We start from the raw sequence: 18,056 nt of genomic DNA, 5'->3' as shown, positions 1-18,056 counted from the left end.
GTAGCCCTCTTACAGCATCACAGTACCGCCTGTAATTACTTTGTAAAACAATAGACCGTGAGATCCTTTAGGGCAGGGTTCTACTTTCTGAATCCTTAGCTCTTACTTGGTGTTTGGTTCGCGGTAAGAAATTTTATCACTGGATACATGAATGAATGATTAAAGTCTCGAAGTCCCTACTCTTCTTTAGATCTAGCAGGGAAAACATTTGATACTGGACACGCCTTTGGACAAATCACTTTGGTAAATCAGGCCCATAATATTGGAGAAGGAAGGTCCCAAACGCTAAATGTGTCCGTCAAAACCTGGTGATATCCTAACTGTGACCTGTTTCCCCACCACGCCTTTCCCGCCATCCTAGCCCCCTCCAGCTGCTTCTAGGATGGGGAGAATAATGGTGTTCAAGATGGGTATTTTTCTCTGCCTGATCAAACAGCTTAGCTCTTCTTTGATTCTTAGCCAAGACGTTCACAATTCAGTCTCCAGTGTTCCTTCTGGGGTTTGGAGTGACATCTTGGAGTGACATCCTTTTCTTCCATGGAGACATCCAAAGTCTGGATTTCCCCACTGTACACTGAAAAGAGCCCCACCACAGCGCTCACCCTCGGCCAAAGACAGGCCGCCGGGTCGGGAGGGGTTTCCCAGCTGCTGGGGCTGCGCAGCTCGGGGAGGAGCTGGGGGCGTTGCCCACGGCCGCCGGGCTCGACGCGCAGGGCCGGGCTGCGGTTGGCCACAAGAGGCGTCCATCTTCCCGGACGAGCGCGGCGCTTCCTCACCGCGCCGGGAGGGGGCGAGGGCGGAGAAGGGAACGCGCTGCCGAGCCGACCCCTCCCGCGAGCCCTGCCCCGCCTCGCCGAGCCCAGCGCGGCCGCCCCGGCCGCTGCCGCCCGTAGCTCGCTCCCCAGGTGCCGGGGAGCCGCGGGCCGTGAACGTGCCGGCAACTTTGCGGCCTCCGGGGGCGCGGCTCCTCCGGCCGCGTGTACGAGTGTGTCTGTCGCCGGCGGCCTCCTGGGGGCAGCAGCGGAAAGGGGGTCGGGGGAGAAAGAGGCAGCCTCGGCGCACGGTGGCCCAGGAGGCAGAGGCCCCGCGAGGCGCCGGCGGTGGAGACCTAAACTCCGCCGGGGCTGTGCCCAGGACGCGTTCTTACGGTGCGGCAGCCGTCCTTGCGGTCGGCGCCCGGGACTTGCTTTAGGATCGCGATTCCTCTTGCCTGCCCGGGGCAGTAGCAACCGTGTGTGCCGACGGAGGAGCGGCAGTAGCATCCCCAGCCCGGGCGGGACCCCCGAGCGCCGGAGCCGGTGGCTGGAGCAGGAAGGGAGAGTCGCGGCGCCCGCCCTCCCCGGCTGGCCCTGCCCCGCGCGCCCCGTGCGGGTTGCTAACAATGGTGCGGAGCGCCGGCGCGATTCCCGCGTCCGCCCAGCGGTCGTAGAGGAAGTGGACGGGCTCCGGGTGGGGTGGGCAGGGAGACGCCCCCCACCACTCGCTTGCTGGAGTTTGCCGGCGCGCCGGGCCTCTCCGGCCCCGAACCCTGGGCTCCCCTCAGTATCACCGACGGCAGCTCGATCCGGAGAGTATGGTGCCAGCGCCCGGGTTAATCTAGTCCTCGGCTCGCTCCTTTTTTTCCTCCTCCTCCTCCTCCTCCTCTCCCTCCCCCTTTCCCTCCTGTCGGTGCTGCCTCTGGGTTCCCGGCGTGTGGGAGTACAACTCTGCCTCTCCGAGGAGACTGGTCGGTGACCCTCTAACAGAACTTGCCCGCTGAAAGCAAACCCAGAACAGCTGGATAATGTCCACTCCGAGCAGATTCAAAAAGGACAAAGAGATCATAGCCGAGTATGAAAGTCAAGTCAAAGGTAAGGATGGGAGCGGCTGCCTTGCTCCTTTTGTGTGCTTTCTTGTCATTGTGCTCCGGGAGTTGCATTTCTCACTTGGGGTCTGTGTTGGAGGGAGGTGGTGAGGGACAGCTAGAGCGCCTCGTTGAGCCACCCGGGGCTTCGTGGAAGCCAATCCCAGTCCCAGTCCCGTCAAGCCCACAGGGAGCTGGAAACCGGGTGGCTCTCCGCCGCTGCCAGGGCGCCCCTCCAATAGAGGAGAACTGGCTTTAACTTAACCACCTTCAGCCGGGCAACTTACATAGGAGGCAGGCAGCAGCAGTGGTTCCTGCCCAGTTATCATCACCGTCATCCTTATTATTTTTTTTAAACGATACCATTGTCACAACGTAATTTTTTTTAAGGAGTCATTTTTTGAAGTCTGGCTCCGAAGTGCTCTAGAGCTTCATTGAGTGCAGGCAGGCAATTTTTGACATTCGCACTGTTCACTAATTTATCAGGGCGAGTCCCGCTTTTATAAAATAGCTCCCTAAAAGCTGGGCAGTTAAACCAAGCAAGGACTAGTGGAATCTGACTCCTCCTTTTAATCTCTCACACTCACACGGGAATATTGCTTTATCATTTGTTGGAGGCCACTTGCATGTAAAATGAAGGTTTGAATATTTGAGTAGTAGTTTCCATCCATTTACATTGTCCACTGATGAAGGAATCTAATTAAGGTTGATTACGCATTTTTACTTAACGTGCCTTGTGGTTTAAAAAATATATTTTCTCTCCAGTACAAGTATTTGGTGTTGCTGTTGAAGAGTTTTATAAACATATATTTGGGTTTTTTTTTTCCCTCTTTTATGGTCTCTCATGGGTAGCTTTTCCCATCCATTGAGACAATGGATGGAGTGTTGAGATCACTGCTGTTCTTTGGAACATTCAAAGCAAAGTTGATAAAAATTGCTTTGTAGACACCTGTGTTTGTACAGACACAATCTTATGAAAGGACTGCAGAGAAAGGCGTTCCTGTACTTGTCTTGGGGAAAGCAGGAGCAGACTGGGCGTTCTTTTGTGTGGTCAAGTTGTGAAAATGCTTGGAGTCCTGTGAGAGGACCTGGTGGGGAAACCCTCTGTCAATCAGTGTGAATCTGGACCATCTCATCATGGCCAGAGACAAACACAATATGCAAGTACAGAGACTTAAGTTTCCTTTAGGTTGACTCCAATAATGGAGTTAAGATGAACACTGTTCAGGAAACACAGATTTTTATCTGCATGCAATTAAGATAATTTATACTTGTAGGAACTGGTTACACTGACATGGAAGTTATGTTAGCAGAGAAGTAATTATTTGCTTCGAGACAGGTAAACTTTCTAATGAGCATAACCTTTCTTTTCTTAACGGTCCAACACAGCCAAAAGTCTTTCGTACTGAGGTACAACTCTTGTTCACAATCACCATTTCTCTGTGCGGTTTTTCCACATGGCTCTTTGTGGCAGGTCTTCAAGGGGCAGCAGTCTGGTTTCCCTGCTGCTTGGAGCACTGACTTGTAGAACGTATTTCTTCAAGTATTGGTTTTGGTATTTCTGCTCTAAGGTGATTTGTCCATGATCAAGTCTTTATCTGAAAAATATTCTCATGATTAATCTCTTTCAGAGTATGGATTTTATAGTTAGACGGTTACTTATATGCTTTGAGGGTATAGGCCATCTATATGGATTTAAAAATAGATACAAGGGGGACTTCCCTGGCAATCCAGTGGTTAAGACTCCGTGTTTCCAGTGCAAGGGGTGCAGGTTCGATCCCTGGTCCGGAAGCTTGAGATCCCACATGCTGGGGGGCACAGCAACAACAAAAATAAATAAATAAAATAAAAATCAATAGAATGGGATGTGTTGCAGTGCTTAAAATGTGCCCATCAAATCCAATCCAAGGAAAAGTCGCAAACATGGTAAAAATTACTTTTGGAACAAATTCTGTCCCGTAGAAAGTGATGTGTGTATTCCCTTCAACCCTCCTCACTTACCTGTGAGTCCTCAGCCTTCTTTATGGCTCTTGACTACACCTGACCTGCCCTTTTCATCAGAGCCTGTGTCCACACTTCTTCTACTTCCCCTGTAATACTTACACATCCCGTGTCTAACCCAGATCCTTATATTCATATGCAAATATCGGAATAGGGAAATATCAATACAATGGAATTGGACCATATACACCTTGAATGGCACACATTCACCTCAATTTACTAGGCAAAATCAAGAAGGCAGTGGAAGAGAAATGAGTTAAGTAGTTAAATAGAGCATGAGGCCCGCTGTCCTGTGCAGTGAGAATAGGTCCCTTATTAAGGATAGTTTCAGAGGCAGGATCCTGGTTTTCTGTTTCTTTTCCTGAGCCCCTCTTTAAGGGTGAGTATCTCACCCTGGCAGACGCTAGTCCACTGCTTAAAGATAGGTGGTTTTGGAACAACCAACTCTTTCAATTCTAACAGGTATTTCATCTGACGGTAAACAAAAGAAAGTGGCTTGTTCTATTGCTGGAGGAAAACCTAGCTGTGCTGGACTCATTAAGAGAAGGCATTGGTCTCTTCCCAATGAATAAAGATGTAAATATTGGACTCTGCGTGATTTAAGTGTATCTGTGATACACTTAAATGTATCAAGAGTCATTTTTGATTATATGTGACTTTTTTACCTTCTGACTTGAATCTAACATTCTGGAGTATTGTCCTTTCTTATTCTCTCCCATTTCCCCTAATACCAGTTGCATTTATCTCAGAATTTCTGAGGTAAGGGTTTGATTTAAAAGAATGACTCCACAGATGTGGGATTTAGCCACTGTGGCTGCCTGCATGTGTTTAGGAAACAGACTTCATGGGGCTATTTTCAGTGTGAAAAGAACCATCCTAGGTGTAATGTGTAATTTTATGCTGTAATTTTATGGGTAAGACCATAAATGTATCCAATGAGATGTATCATGTAGGGCAAGTCACTTAGCTTCTTCCTGGGTTTTGGTTTTCTTATCTGTACGATAAGGAGTTTAGATTCTCTCAGTCCTAAGGGTCTTTGAGTCTAATTGAAGATGTCACGTCAGTTCACATTAATTATGCAGGAAAATTTTCAAGCTTTTTGCGTTTTCTCTTGGCTGCCCTGTTTTGAGGAAGGTTACCTTTGCTTTATCTTTTTTCATAATTCACAAACACTATGTATTATCTGATTTCTCAAGGAATTAAAATGTAATACCGCAGAAAATACAGAAAAATAATAAAACCACGTTCAGAAAAGTAGAGCATAGAATTGTAAGAGGGGGAAGAATTGAGAATTATACAAGTAGTTAAAGGAATAGATATGTTTAAATCGAGGACAAAAGGACCCCAAGCAATAATTTAAAAGATTAATGTGTTAGTTAATGTGTTAACTATAGGAGGAGAAAGACTGCTTCATGCATGTTGGTCAACTTCCCAAAGATTTAGAATCCAGAGAAATTAATCTCTTATTTGTGTGGACCCTTAAACAGCAAGATTGTCTGGAAAAGTGTATGAAACTCAAACCAGTTGACTACACTACTTTTAGCATCTCTGGCAAGATCGTAGCAAGTGGCTAACAGAAGGTTTGGGGATTATCTGTAGATTTTAGAGATCTAGTAATTTTTGAATTCTGCAGCAGAAATATTATGGAGCCCATGTAAAAAATATTGGTTCACATATAAGAGTCAGAAGAAACAAAAGACACATTTTGTGGGGTGGAACTCATGGATGGGAGGTTGTGTTTATTTTTAATAATGCGTGTTGTTAGTTGCTAAGAATTGACAGCTATTATTTGCAGTATTTTCCTGAGGATAATCTCATACTCATCTATGTGCCATACGTGCAGGAAGTGCCAAGAAAATCTGTTGTTTTTCAACTTCTCTGCTGCCTGAACTACAAATAGTACATTTTGGTAGCGGATGGAGCATAAGGAAATGCCAGTTCAATTTAATATGACCTCCCGTCATGTGATAGGTTTCAATAGGGAAATTAAAAGTGCTACTGTCACTCATAGGGAACCTGTGTCTACCTCTAATGTTCTTCATTTAACTTGCAATCAAAAACAACAATTTGAATTACGAATTAAAACTTTATAGCTGGGAAGGACTTTAAACATTTCCTGTCCAGCCCACTTCAGCAGCGCAAGGAGGCATAATGTCAGTTACACAATTAACTGTAACGTATGTGGGACTGGAACCCAGGTCCTCTGCTTTTCAGTAACAGTGGTTTGCTTTTAGATTCCTCACAAAGAAGAGTAGGAGATAGAACACTTACCTGTTTAGACTTTACATCCGTTGAAGGAATCATAGTTGGATGGACTAGAGAACAGCAACTCTGGTCCGTTAACAGGAGGAGTTAATTAAATTGATTAACCATAACTAAGTTGTTTTTTCACCAAGATCATTTCAAGAAACCACAGTGCCCAGGCAGCAGCTTCACAAGGTGGTTTAAAGATCAAGGGGAAAAAAATATGGTGAATATGTACAAATGTAACGTGCTTGAAATTTTGGTCATACTAAGTGAAGCTACTGCAATAAGCCCTCTTATGTTGTCCAGAAAACCTGATTTGTTTCATGAACTTCAAAGTATCTTAAGAAATAGTTTTGGAGAAATGTTTAAGCAAAGCATGCTCTGAAATACAGTGAGGGTTGGAGTATGCTATGGGATGGTAAATCTGAGCTCTACTTGTCTAGATTGCTTTGCTTACTCCTGTGCTGTGTGATGACCAGGTCAGGAACCTCAGCTCTGGTCCAGTTTGAGGGTCTACTTTGTGGACTGAGCAGACCCTTTTTTATGCTAACTATTTTTATTTCAAGTTACATAACTGAGCATTAAGATTAAAAAAAAATACGGAGTAAACTGTATGTCTAATCACTCAGTCTACCTTTGTTTTAGTGGTTTGAAGGCAGAAGTTGGGAATAGAGACAGTTACTAGAAGACATTTTTAGTTATTTGAAGGTATTTTTATTCATTGGACCCAAATTACTTTCTAATTTATTGACAACATATATATGCTCACCTGTTGGTATGTCAGGATGGGAAAAAAACAGAACATAGTGTTTAAGAGCAGAAACTGGTGTTAGCCATTCAGCCCTGCCACTGATAATATATTTGAGCCCTAACAGTCAACTTCTTCATCTGTAAAATGGGGATAATAATAGTACTTACCTCCTTGCCTTTGTGAGGCTTCTGTGAGATGATTTGTGGAAAGCCTTTATCACACGCTTGGCACTGATAAATAGTCTATAAAAATTAGGCCTTGTTATCTGTTTCATTTTGGTTTTCTTTACGTTTCAACTGCTTCTTGTTACATTCTGACTTAGATAAGCTTTTTGAAATTCAAATACATAATCACCAATCTGCTGCCTAAATAGATCCCAAAGGGGGCGACTCTTAAATCATCCTGATAAAGTCCTCTGTACTTTTAGAATGGAGTGAGTTTCATGGTGGGATTAAAAAGGGATGTGTGATAGGCAAACCAGAGAGATTCCCAGCTCCTTATAAGGTGGATTTTTTTTTATTGTGTCATTCCTTTTTATCCAAGTACAAGTAACAGCTGAAAAGCACATTTCCTGGGCTGCCATGTGTTTGCTTACAATTTTTGTTTTACATTTTCTCTGCCTTTAATGATGCCAAATGGAAAATGAAAACTGTAGTACAATCGATTTTATTTACCCATGGTAAAAAGGATTCTTATGATGTCAGATAAAGTCTCTGACTTAATTTCATAGTTTTGAGCAAAATATTTTGTTTTAAAATCAATATAGAAATGAAAAATTTCACTTGTACCTGCTAATTTGCTTTTGCTTCATTTGAAAGCACTTTGATTTTTTTTCCAGCTTTATTGAGATATATTTGACATATAACAGAAAGCACTTTGATATTAAAAATTATTGTCTAGGGCTTCCCTCGTGGCGCAGTGGTTGAGAGTCCGCCTGCCGATGAAGGGGACACGGGTTCGTGCCCCGATCCGGGAGGATCCCACATGCCGCAGAGCGGCTGGGCCCGTGAGCCATGGCCGCTGAGCCTGCGCGTCCGGGGCCTGTGCTCCACAACGGGAGAGGCCATAACAGTGAGAGGCCCGCGTACCGCAAAAAAAAAAAAAATTATTGTCTCTGTATCTCCCACACCTCCTGGTATAGGGCTTCATTAAACATTAATTGAATGAATAGAGTAAATGTTTTGAATTATCATTCCTTTATAGTAAAACTAACATGGCGATCATTCAGAATTATCTAGGGTGTCCAATGAAGTATTACCACAAAATTAAACTGAATTCAAATGTGTAAGTTACACACATTTAGAAAGTCACAGAGCTGGAAACAGTCTGAGTGTCCAACAATGGAGAATAGTTAACTAAATTCCACTGGGGAATGGTTAGCTAACTTGTACACATGGAATGTCATGGGGTCATTAAGAGTGGTTTTTGAAGAACGTTTTATGGTATGGAGAAATATTTTATAATAATTGGAAAAAAGACCATTAAAAAAAAAAAGCATGGTTAGGACAAGCTAAAACAGAGCTAAATTGATGTATAGCTACGTACATACGCGTGTGTCAGCCATACTGGGTAGTGGGATTTCAGCATGAGGAGAAACCGTAGTTGGACCCTCAGTCTTATATGTCACCAACAAATGAAATAAAACATCACTCCCTCCAAGTCAGATGTTCTGTGAAGTCAAAAGTTTATAATTAAAGTTAACTTCCATGGCGGGGGCAAAAAAGGATGATGAAATAATAATAATGAAAAATAATCGTAGCATCAGCTAACAGTTATCGAGCGCTCAGGGTGTGCCAGTCACTGTCATGGCTGCTTTGCATGGGTGGACTCAGCTTTCTATGTACATACCAAGCTATAACGCATGGCGGGAGGAGTTTCCGGTTATTTTTCCTGTTTGGTATAGGTTGTATTTCCTGTACTTTTGGACCTCAGTACATCCTCTCCTTGGTAAATTTCCTGGCCTAATGCAGGAATCTCACTTTGAGACCCACCCTCCTTCAGGATGGGGGTGGGGCAAGGTGCATCCAAGCGAAATTGAACCTCTGCTGATCAGGTTTGTTCACAGGACAATTTCAAACTTTCTGTTTGCTTACAGCTCAGTGATATACTTTGTTTTTTTTCTTGCTTTGAATTCAGCTAACAGTTCGTAGGTTGGGGGGTGGGAGGTGGGAGAAGCAGCTTCTCTTTTTCTTTTCTTGGGTGAAATATATATACAAGCGGGTATGGAAAATTATTTACAATTTAATGCATAATAATAAAATGAATACCTGGTTAGTAGCCATCCAAGTTAAGAAATAGAACATTAGCAGTGTCTAGAAACCCCCACATTGTCCCCTTTCTAACAAATCTCTCTTCATCCTATTGCCCCCTCAATAACAATTCTGAATTTAGTATTAATCATCCCCTTGTTTTCTTTAAAGTTTTATGATAGTTTTATAGTTTTCTTTATCGTTTTGATGTATGTTATATCCATGCATCAAAAATACAGAGCCCTTTTGAACACATACCAGATTTTTTAATGATATTAAAGAATTGATGTTGGGTTTCCCTGGTGGTGCAGTGGTTGAGAGTCCGCCTGCCAATGCATGGAACACGTGTTCTTGCCCCGGTCTGGGAAGATCCCACCTGCCGCAAAGCGGCTGGGCCTGTGAGCCATAGCCGCTGAGCCTGCGCCGGGAGAGGCCACAACAGTGAGAGGCCCGCATACCGCAAAAAAAAAAAAAAAAGAATTGATGTTAATTTTTAAAAAAAATAGTATTTTGGCATGTATAACAAATCTTTATCTTTTAAATATATGTGCTGAAGTATTTGGGGATGGCTAAGATTTGCTTCAATATAATCTGGGGGAAGGAGGAAGTAGGTGGGAATACAGATAAAATAAGATTAGCCAGGAATTGATAATTGTTGGGTACATGGGGTTCATTATTTTATTCTCTTTACTTTTGTGTATGTTTAAATTTTTCTGTAATAAAAAATTTTCAAAGTAAGTACACCTTCTTATGACTTCCATTTTTCACTCAATGTTATATTAAGATTGATCTACATTAATGTGTATAGCCATCATTAATTTATTTTCACTGATATATAGTATTCCAGTGCATGAAAATACTGGAAGCTATTTATTCTTTATTTATTTATTCATTCTTTATGACATTTGGGTTATTTGCACTTTTTGCCATCATGATTAATAATAATATATAAAATGCTGTGAGTGTCTCCTCGTGTACATGAGTTTCTCTATGTATACTTGCTGGGTCATAGGGAATATGCATGGTCAACTTTACTAATGTCAAACTTTTCTCTAAGTGCTTGGTAGTTATTCTCTTACCAGCAGTGAATGAGAATTCCACATCCTGAAAAACACTTAGTATGGGCCAATGTATTAGTTAAGGTAAAGGCTAAACTATAATAATAAAGAGAACCTTGAAAGACAATAACCTAAAAATGTAGAAATTTCTCACACAACAGTCTGGAGGTGTGCAGTCTAGGCTACCAGGACAGTTTTGCCTCCTTAAATTATTTGAGTTTTCTCCATCTCGTTCCTCTGCCATCACCTAGGGAACTGAACTTGTATGCCTGGTTGAAACTGGGTCTTAAGTATATCCATGTTCTGACTTACAGGAAGGAAAATGAGTCTTGAGGAGCATATGGCCAATGTGTTAAAATCCAGGCCAGAAATAATACAGAGAATTTCCATTCATTTAACTGGTGAGAACTTAGTCACAGGACATCTTGCTGCAAGGGAGGTTGGCAAATGTAGTCTCCCTGGGCAGCCCTGTTTTCAGCTACAACTTCATGACCATGAAAGGAGAGAACAGATTTGGACAACCAGTAGTCAGCATGAAGACAAGGTTTTTTGGAGAGGCAATCTACTGGGGTAAAATGGTATTTTGGCTTAATTTGTATGTCTTTGATTGCTGATGAGATAGAGCATCTTCTCACATGTTTAAGGGCCATTTGCTTTTGTCACTAAAATGCTTATTCATACCTTTGCCCATTTATCTGTTGGTTTGTCTTTTTCTTATTGATTTGTGCATTTTGTTTTGTTTTGGTTTTGGTATGTTCTTAATATTGATCTTTTGTCAATTATATCTGTTGCAAATATCTTCTCCCTGTTTGTAGTTTGTATTTTCACATTTTAAAAAGATATCTCTGGATAAACAGAAGTTGCTCATTTGAATTTGTTCACATGTATCAAGTATTTATATTTGGTGTTTAAGCAATCCTTCCCTACTCTAAGGTCAGAAAGATATCTGTCTATATTATCTTATGAATGTTTTAAAATCTTGCTTTTGACATAAAAGTTATTAATTTATCTGAAGTTATTTTTCATATTGTGAACTAGGGATATATTTTTAGTTCTTTTCATGTGGATGACCAACTTTTTTCATTCCACTTGCTAAATAGTTTCTTCTTTTAAAAAGTAATCTACTAGCTACTTGTCTTGATCAGAGTTTCATGTATACATGTGTCTACCTCGACACTCTCTTGTGTTCCATTAGTTAATTTATAAATTCTTGCACATACCACACTATCTTAATTACTATAGCCCTATAATAAGTCTTATATTTGGTAGGCCAAATTCTCCTTCCTTATACCCTTTCAGAAGTATCTTGGTGATCTTGGTCCTTTCTCTTTCATGTGCATTTTATTTATTTATTTATAAAATATTTATTTGGCTGTGTCAGGTCTTAGTTGCTGCATGCGTGCAGGATCTAGTTCCATGACCAGAGATCAAACCCAGGCCCCCTGCATTGGCAGTGCAGAGTCTTAGCCACTGGACCACCAGGGAAGTCCCTCGTGTGCATTTTAAAATCAGTTTTCCTTCCCTGGGAAGCCCACAGGCATTTTGATTGAAACTACGTGAAATTATAAAGCAATTAGAGAATTGGCAACTGTATATTAGATTATAAGTTCTACTTACCCATGAATATGAATATTTCTCCATTTATTTAGTTGTTTTTACATATCTTACTGTAAAGTTTTACATTTTCTATGTTTTTTGTTAGACTTATTTCACTTTTGTTACCAATGTTTATGAGATCTCTTTTAAAATTGTTTTCTAATTGTTTCTGGTATACAGAAATGCAGTTTACTTTAGCATATCGGTCTTATATCCAGCCACTTTGCTAGTTTATTATTATTTCGAATAATTTGTTCATATTTTGGTTAAAAAAATCTTATTATTTGCAAATATAAAGACAACTATATTTCCTCCTTCCAAACCTTACGGCTTTAATTTATTCTTCTATTTTTGCCCTAGGCAGAATTTTGAGTATGAAGCTAATAAACGTAGTGAATTGTCATTCTTTTCTTGTTCTGGATTTAAAGGGAGTGTTTTCAAGCCTCTCCTACCGTAAAGGATAATGATTGCTTTCAGTTTATTATAGATATTCTTATCAGGTTAAGTTTCATGTATTCTCTGTTTACTTGAAGTTCTTTTTTGTTTTGTTTTGTTTTTTTGCTGTACGAGGGCCTCTCACTGTTGTGGCCTCTCCCGTTGCGCAGCACAGGCTCCGGACGCGCAGGCTCGGCGGCCATGGCTCACGGGCCCAGCCGCTCCGCGGCATGTGGGATCTTCGCAGACCAGGGCACGAACCCGTGTCCCCTGCATCGGCAGGTGGACTCTCAACCACTGCGTCACCAGGGAAGCCCTACTTGAAGTTTTAATCATTAATAGTTGGTTGAAAGTTATCCTTTTTTCTTTTTGCATCTATTGATTTTTAAAAATATTTATTTATATATTTGGCTGCATTGGGTCTTAATTGTGGCACACGGGATCTTTCGTTGTGGCGCGTGGGCTCTTCGTTGCAGCACGCAGGCTTCTCTAGTTGCGGCATGTGGGCTGTGTAGTTGTGGCATGTGAGCTTAGTAGTTGCGACATGCAGGCTTATTGCCCACGGCATGTGGGATCTTAGTTCTTGGACCAGGGATCAAACCTGCATCCCCTGCATTGGAAGGCGGATTCTTAACCACTGGACCACCAGGGAAGTCCCTGCATCTATTGATATTATTTTTTCTTCTTTAATCTGTTAATGTAATGAGAAATATTTACAGAGTGTCTAATATTGAACCATCTCTGTATTCCAGAATTAAACCTATCTTCATCGTTGTATTATATATGTAAATAGTTGGATTCAGTTTGCCAATATTTAGTTCAGGTGTTTTTGTTGTTGTTTTTTGTTTTTTGTCTCTCAATTCTTGAATGAAACAGACCCATGACTTTCCTTTCAGATAATGTCCTTGTCTGGGTTCATATTTCAGTTATACTAGCCTAACAGAATGCATTGGAGAGTATTGCTTCTCTTTCTATTTCGTAAAAGAGTTTGAAATTTTGGAATATTCCTTCTCTTGAAAGGTCGGTAAAACTGCTTATTTGGGCCTAGTTATTTTCTTTGTGTGAAGAACTTTTAACTGCTAATCAGCAGTTAATCATTAGTTTTACTACTGATAGGATTATTTATTCTTTATATTTCTTCTGAAGTCAGTTTTGTTATGTTTTTCTAGAAATGTCTCTGTTTTGTGTAAGTTTTCAGATATATTGACATAATGTTGATGGTAGTATATTTTAAAAATATGGGCTGATCTGTATTTAATTTAAAATATTATTGTAGGGAATTCCCTGGTGGTCCAGTGGTTAGGACTTGGCGCTTTCACTGCAGGGGCAGCTGGTCAGGGAACTAAGATCCTGTAAGCCATGCAGTAGGGCCAGAAAATAAAAATAAAAAAATATTTTAAAATATTTATTTTTGCCTTATCTTTTTCTTGCTGAATCTTAAAAGGGGGTTGTCTATTTTTGTTGTTTTTTCTTTTTTATTGATTTCTGCTCTTGTCTTTACTCTCATCCTTTAAATTTTCTTCAGATTTATTCTGTTCTTTATCTGTTTTTTTTTTTAAGTTGGACATACAGCTCATTTGTTTTTATCCTTCTTTGCTACTGTAAGCATTTAAGGCAATAAATTTCTTTTCTAATGTAAATGTTATTTCTAATAAAAGCATCATTCTTAACAAAGGCATCTGTTCTTCTCCCCAATAAATATTCTCCCCTAATAAATATTTATGATAATTCCCCTTAGAGTTCCATCTTTGCTTCATCTAGAAAGTTTTGATGTGTAAAGTTTATTAAAATTAACTTCTAAGTATTTTGAATTTCTTATAATCGTTTCCCCTTTGCCCCATGAGGTATATAGGAGTGTGACTTTACATTAAAAAAAAAAGCGAAGGGACTTCCCTGGTGGCACAGTGGATAAGAATCTGCCTGCCACTGCACGGGACACGGGTTCGATCCCTGGTCCGGGAAGATCCCACATGCCGCAGAGCAACTAAGCCCGTGCACCACAACTACTGAGCCTGCGCTCTAGAGCCCACGAGCCACAACTACTGAGCCCACGTGCCACAACTCCTGAAGCCCGTGCACCTAGAGCCCGTGCTCTGCAACAAGAGAAGCCACCGCAATGAGAAGCCCGCGCACTGCAACGAAGAGTAGCCCCTGCTCGCCACAACTAGAGAAAGCCTGTGCGCAGCAACGAAGACCCAATGCAGCCAAAAATTAATAAGTAATTAATTTAAAAAAATTTTTAAGTGAAGATATTTATCTTTTTAAAAAAATATAGTTACTACATTGCAATCTGAGAGTAATCGTGTTTGAATTAGTTGGGGATTATTTCCTCTTACTATTCTCTGGAGGAATTCATGTAAGACTGGAATTATGTGACTCTTAAATGTTTAGTAAAGTTATCCAAGTTTAGTATTTTCATCAAGAAAAAAATCTGTCGGGACTTCCTTGGCAGTCCAGTGGTTAAGACTCTGCCCTGCCAATGCAGAGGGCACAGGTTCGATCCCTGGTTTGGGGAACTAAGATCCCACGTGCTGCATGGCATGGCCAAAAAATAAATAAAATTTTAAATAAGAAAAAGAAAAAAAATCTGTCATTGCTTTCAAATTTACAAATTTTCTTTTTTTTTATGGCTGTGTCAGGTCTTCGTTGCTGTGCATGGGCTTTCTGTAGTTGCAGCAAGTGGGGGCTACTCTTCTTTGCAGCATGCAGGCTTCTCATTGCGGTGGCTTCTCCTGTTGCCGAGCACGGGCTGTAGGCGCGCGGGCTTCAGGAGTTGCAGCACATGGGCTCAGCAGTTGTGGCTTGCGGGCTCTAGAGCACAGACTCAGTAGTTGTGGCCTGCGGGCTCAGTAGTTGTGGCACATGGGCCCTACAGAGTACAGGCTTCAGTAGTTGCAGTACGTGGGCTCAGTAGTTGTGGCTCTAGGGTGTGTGGGCTTCAGTAGTTGTGTCACGCAGGCTCAGTAGTTGTGGCTCACGGGCTCTAGAAGGCAGGCTCAGTAGTTGTGCACGGGCTTAGTTGCTACACGTCATATGGGATATTCCTGGACCAGGGCTCAAACCCGAGTCCCCTGCATTGACAGGCGGCATTGCCTGGATGACAGGATGACAATTGCATTGTCATCATAGAACATCATCTGATTATATTGATCTTTTGAAATGTTTTTCTTGACCATGTTTTCTTTGACCATGTTATTTAAGATTATAAGCCTCAACCTCTCCTGGCTCTTCCCATCTTCATTCTCCTGCTTTCTCTGTCTCCATAGCGCTCGTTATCATTTGATCTGTTTTATACTGACCTTATCTTGTTTTGGGACTTTTAAAGTTCATTACTTATGTGAAAGCTGGTGATGTGATTAAAATTATATTTTAAAAATATTTTATCCAGCATTTTAGTTTCAACCTGAAAAGTCAGGTTCAAAATCTATGTCAGAACTACTGACATACATAATAAGTATGAGTTAAGACCAAAATGATAATGAATTTAAAGGAATTTGAAAGGAAATGGTTTTGATGTTCAGAGAAAATGATCCAAAATATTTAAATTTACTCTATTTAAATTTACTATACTGTAGGAAAAAGTCTAATATTCAGTAGTTTGTTTTTTGGGGGGCCCATCAGTATATTACATTGTTTTATTGAGATATAATTGACATACATTATAACATTATATGTCATAATAATGTTATAATAGTATATTAGTTTCAGGTGAGCAACATAACATTCCATAGTTGTAAATATTGCCAAATGAGTGCCTCAGTAAGTCTAGTCAATTAACATCCATCACTACACAGTTAGAGTTTTTTTTCTTGTGATGAAAACTTTTAAAATCTAATCTCTTAGTAACTTTCATAAAATTATTTTTAATTTATCCAATATGAAGTTCTGTTTTAGCAAGAGAACCTAAAAGTATATACAGTTCAAGTTACTGGGAAGAATAAGTCTGTGTTTTTTAGTCCCTGCCCTCCAGGATGATGTTTATAACCCAAGATCCATACACTGAAGAGGATACACATAGATGAGAGCAAATAATGTTACCCTAACACTTTCAAGTTCTTCATATATAGGTTTATGTCTACGCATGGAAAAATCCAGGATATATGGATTTTGGGGGATGAAAATGTGTAGTGAGGATCAGTGAAAGGCTTTGATATGAGCAGAGCGTGAAAACATCCACACTTTTCTGAATAATCTGAGATGCTGTTGGGAAATCTGGAGTTTTGCTTCTGTTGCTAATCATCCAGAGTCCTGTCTTTCCTTCTTGGATTTTGGACTTTCCTTTTCTTGTGGAGCTGTTTCTACCATTTTATCCCTTGGAATTCTACTCCAAAGCTGGCTGCAGTGACCTCCTAGAAGAGGTAGCACCCTCTAGCCTTGGCATCACAGCAGAATAGCCAATGCAGCATAAGGAGTATTTACAGAGGTTCCAGCAGTTCTTAAAGTGCTTGATGTCCCAGTTTCTGGGCTGTCACTTCCAACTCCTTCTCAACTGGTCTGTGGAAGACCTCTGGACTTTGGCCCTTCGCTTTTATTATTCTGAAGGTGCGGCTTACAAAAACAGCTCCCTCCCTCAGACCTCCAGCAGTTAAGATAGAACAATAGGTGTCTGCTAATCTTATTTAAGTCAGGCACTTTTCACTTCTGAGGACGTCCAAGTTTCAGTCTGGCTGTGAAAGTAGCATGTTTGAAAAATGGAATTAAGCCTCCAAACATTATTTACCAAAGAAGAGAGAGTAGGAAGAAGTCATTCTGCTCATCTCGTTTTCCATGTGTCATGGCGGTGTGGCATATTTTGGTGTCTTGTCAATGTCCAGTGAACAGAAGTTCTCCTTGAGGATCATTGTTGGCTTTTCCTTGTGCTCGTATTGATGGTCTACACTTCTAGGACAGTTCAGTCAAATTATAACCCCCAAGCACCAGCAGAAATTCTGGAACTCAGAGCCCAAGGTGTGGCCATTGCTTCAGGGAGCTGCCTGCTCCCTGTCTTTAGGGGACAGAGAGATAAGGACAGGTAGGTAAAAAGAGCAGCTCTTTAGAAGACTGGTTGAGCAACCCTAGAACGTGGAGGAATGTTTTCTGGGCTGACTCCTGACTCGAATAATTTGCTCTCATTTCTTTGCTGTGCTCAGTTTTCAACTTTCTTTTCATCATTACAACAGTGGATGCATTCCCTGGTAAAAAAAACATGGAACAGAAAGCTGGTAAATTCCGAGAAATTAGAAAAGAGAATTCGTTAGATTTCATGTCCCTTAGAAAAGAGAGTTTTCTGAGTACGCTACTACAAAAAGAGAGACAGGTAATGAATGCCTTTTCAAATGGCCACTCCATTTTTAATTGACCTTCCATTGCAATTATATTAAAAATGTTTATGGAAACTCTCAAATGTGTCACCAAAAGTATATGTTTGAAAGATTTCCAGACTGTATTTTTTTTTAATATTGATTTATTTGGTTGTGCCAGGTCTTAGTTGCTGCATGGGGGCTCCTTAGTTGTGGCATGCGAACTCTTAGTTGCAGCATTCATGTGGGATCTAATTCCCTGGCCAGGGATCGAACCCGGGCCTTCTGCATTGGGAGCGCAGAGTCTTAGCCCCTGCGCCACCAGGGAAGTCCCCCAGACTGTATTTTTATAGAGTTTAAATTATACATGTTTTTCTCCAAATACCTAATATACAAATAAATATCTCTTGTTTGAAACTGGGAACTCTACTTCCTACAGTCAGGTTAATGTTTTAGTCTCTTTTCTATTGGGTATCTCATTTCCTCCATCGGTCTTGGAATTAAATTGTGAAATAATGTACAGAAAGCACTGTGCACTGTCAACACAATGAAAATGGGTTTTTTTTTTTTTTTTTTTTTTTTTTTTTTTTTTTTTAC

At 40.9% G+C, this 18,056-nt stretch overlaps 1 protein-coding gene across 1 annotated transcript in view; it reads left to right on the top strand.

Moving 5' to 3' along the window:
* The first annotated feature begins 1,723 nt into the window (after window positions 1-1,723).
* SRGAP1 (SLIT-ROBO Rho GTPase activating protein 1) overlaps window positions 1,724-18,056 on the top strand; it is a 268,726-nt gene continuing 252,393 nt past the window's right edge. The window contains exon 1 of the mRNA XM_024737112.1: window positions 1,724-1,850. Coding sequence (XP_024592880.1) covers window positions 1,784-1,850 — 67 coding nt within the window. The 5' untranslated portion in view covers window positions 1,724-1,783. The remainder of the gene's footprint in view (window positions 1,851-18,056) is intronic.

This window comes from Neophocaena asiaeorientalis, unplaced genomic scaffold (genome assembly GCF_003031525.2).
Source record: "Neophocaena asiaeorientalis asiaeorientalis breed wild unplaced genomic scaffold, Neophocaena_asiaeorientalis_V1.1 scaffold134, whole genome shotgun sequence".
Classification (NCBI taxonomy): domain Eukaryota; kingdom Metazoa; phylum Chordata; class Mammalia; order Artiodactyla; family Phocoenidae; genus Neophocaena; species Neophocaena asiaeorientalis.
This window is presented reverse-complemented; position numbering and strand designations above follow the sequence as displayed.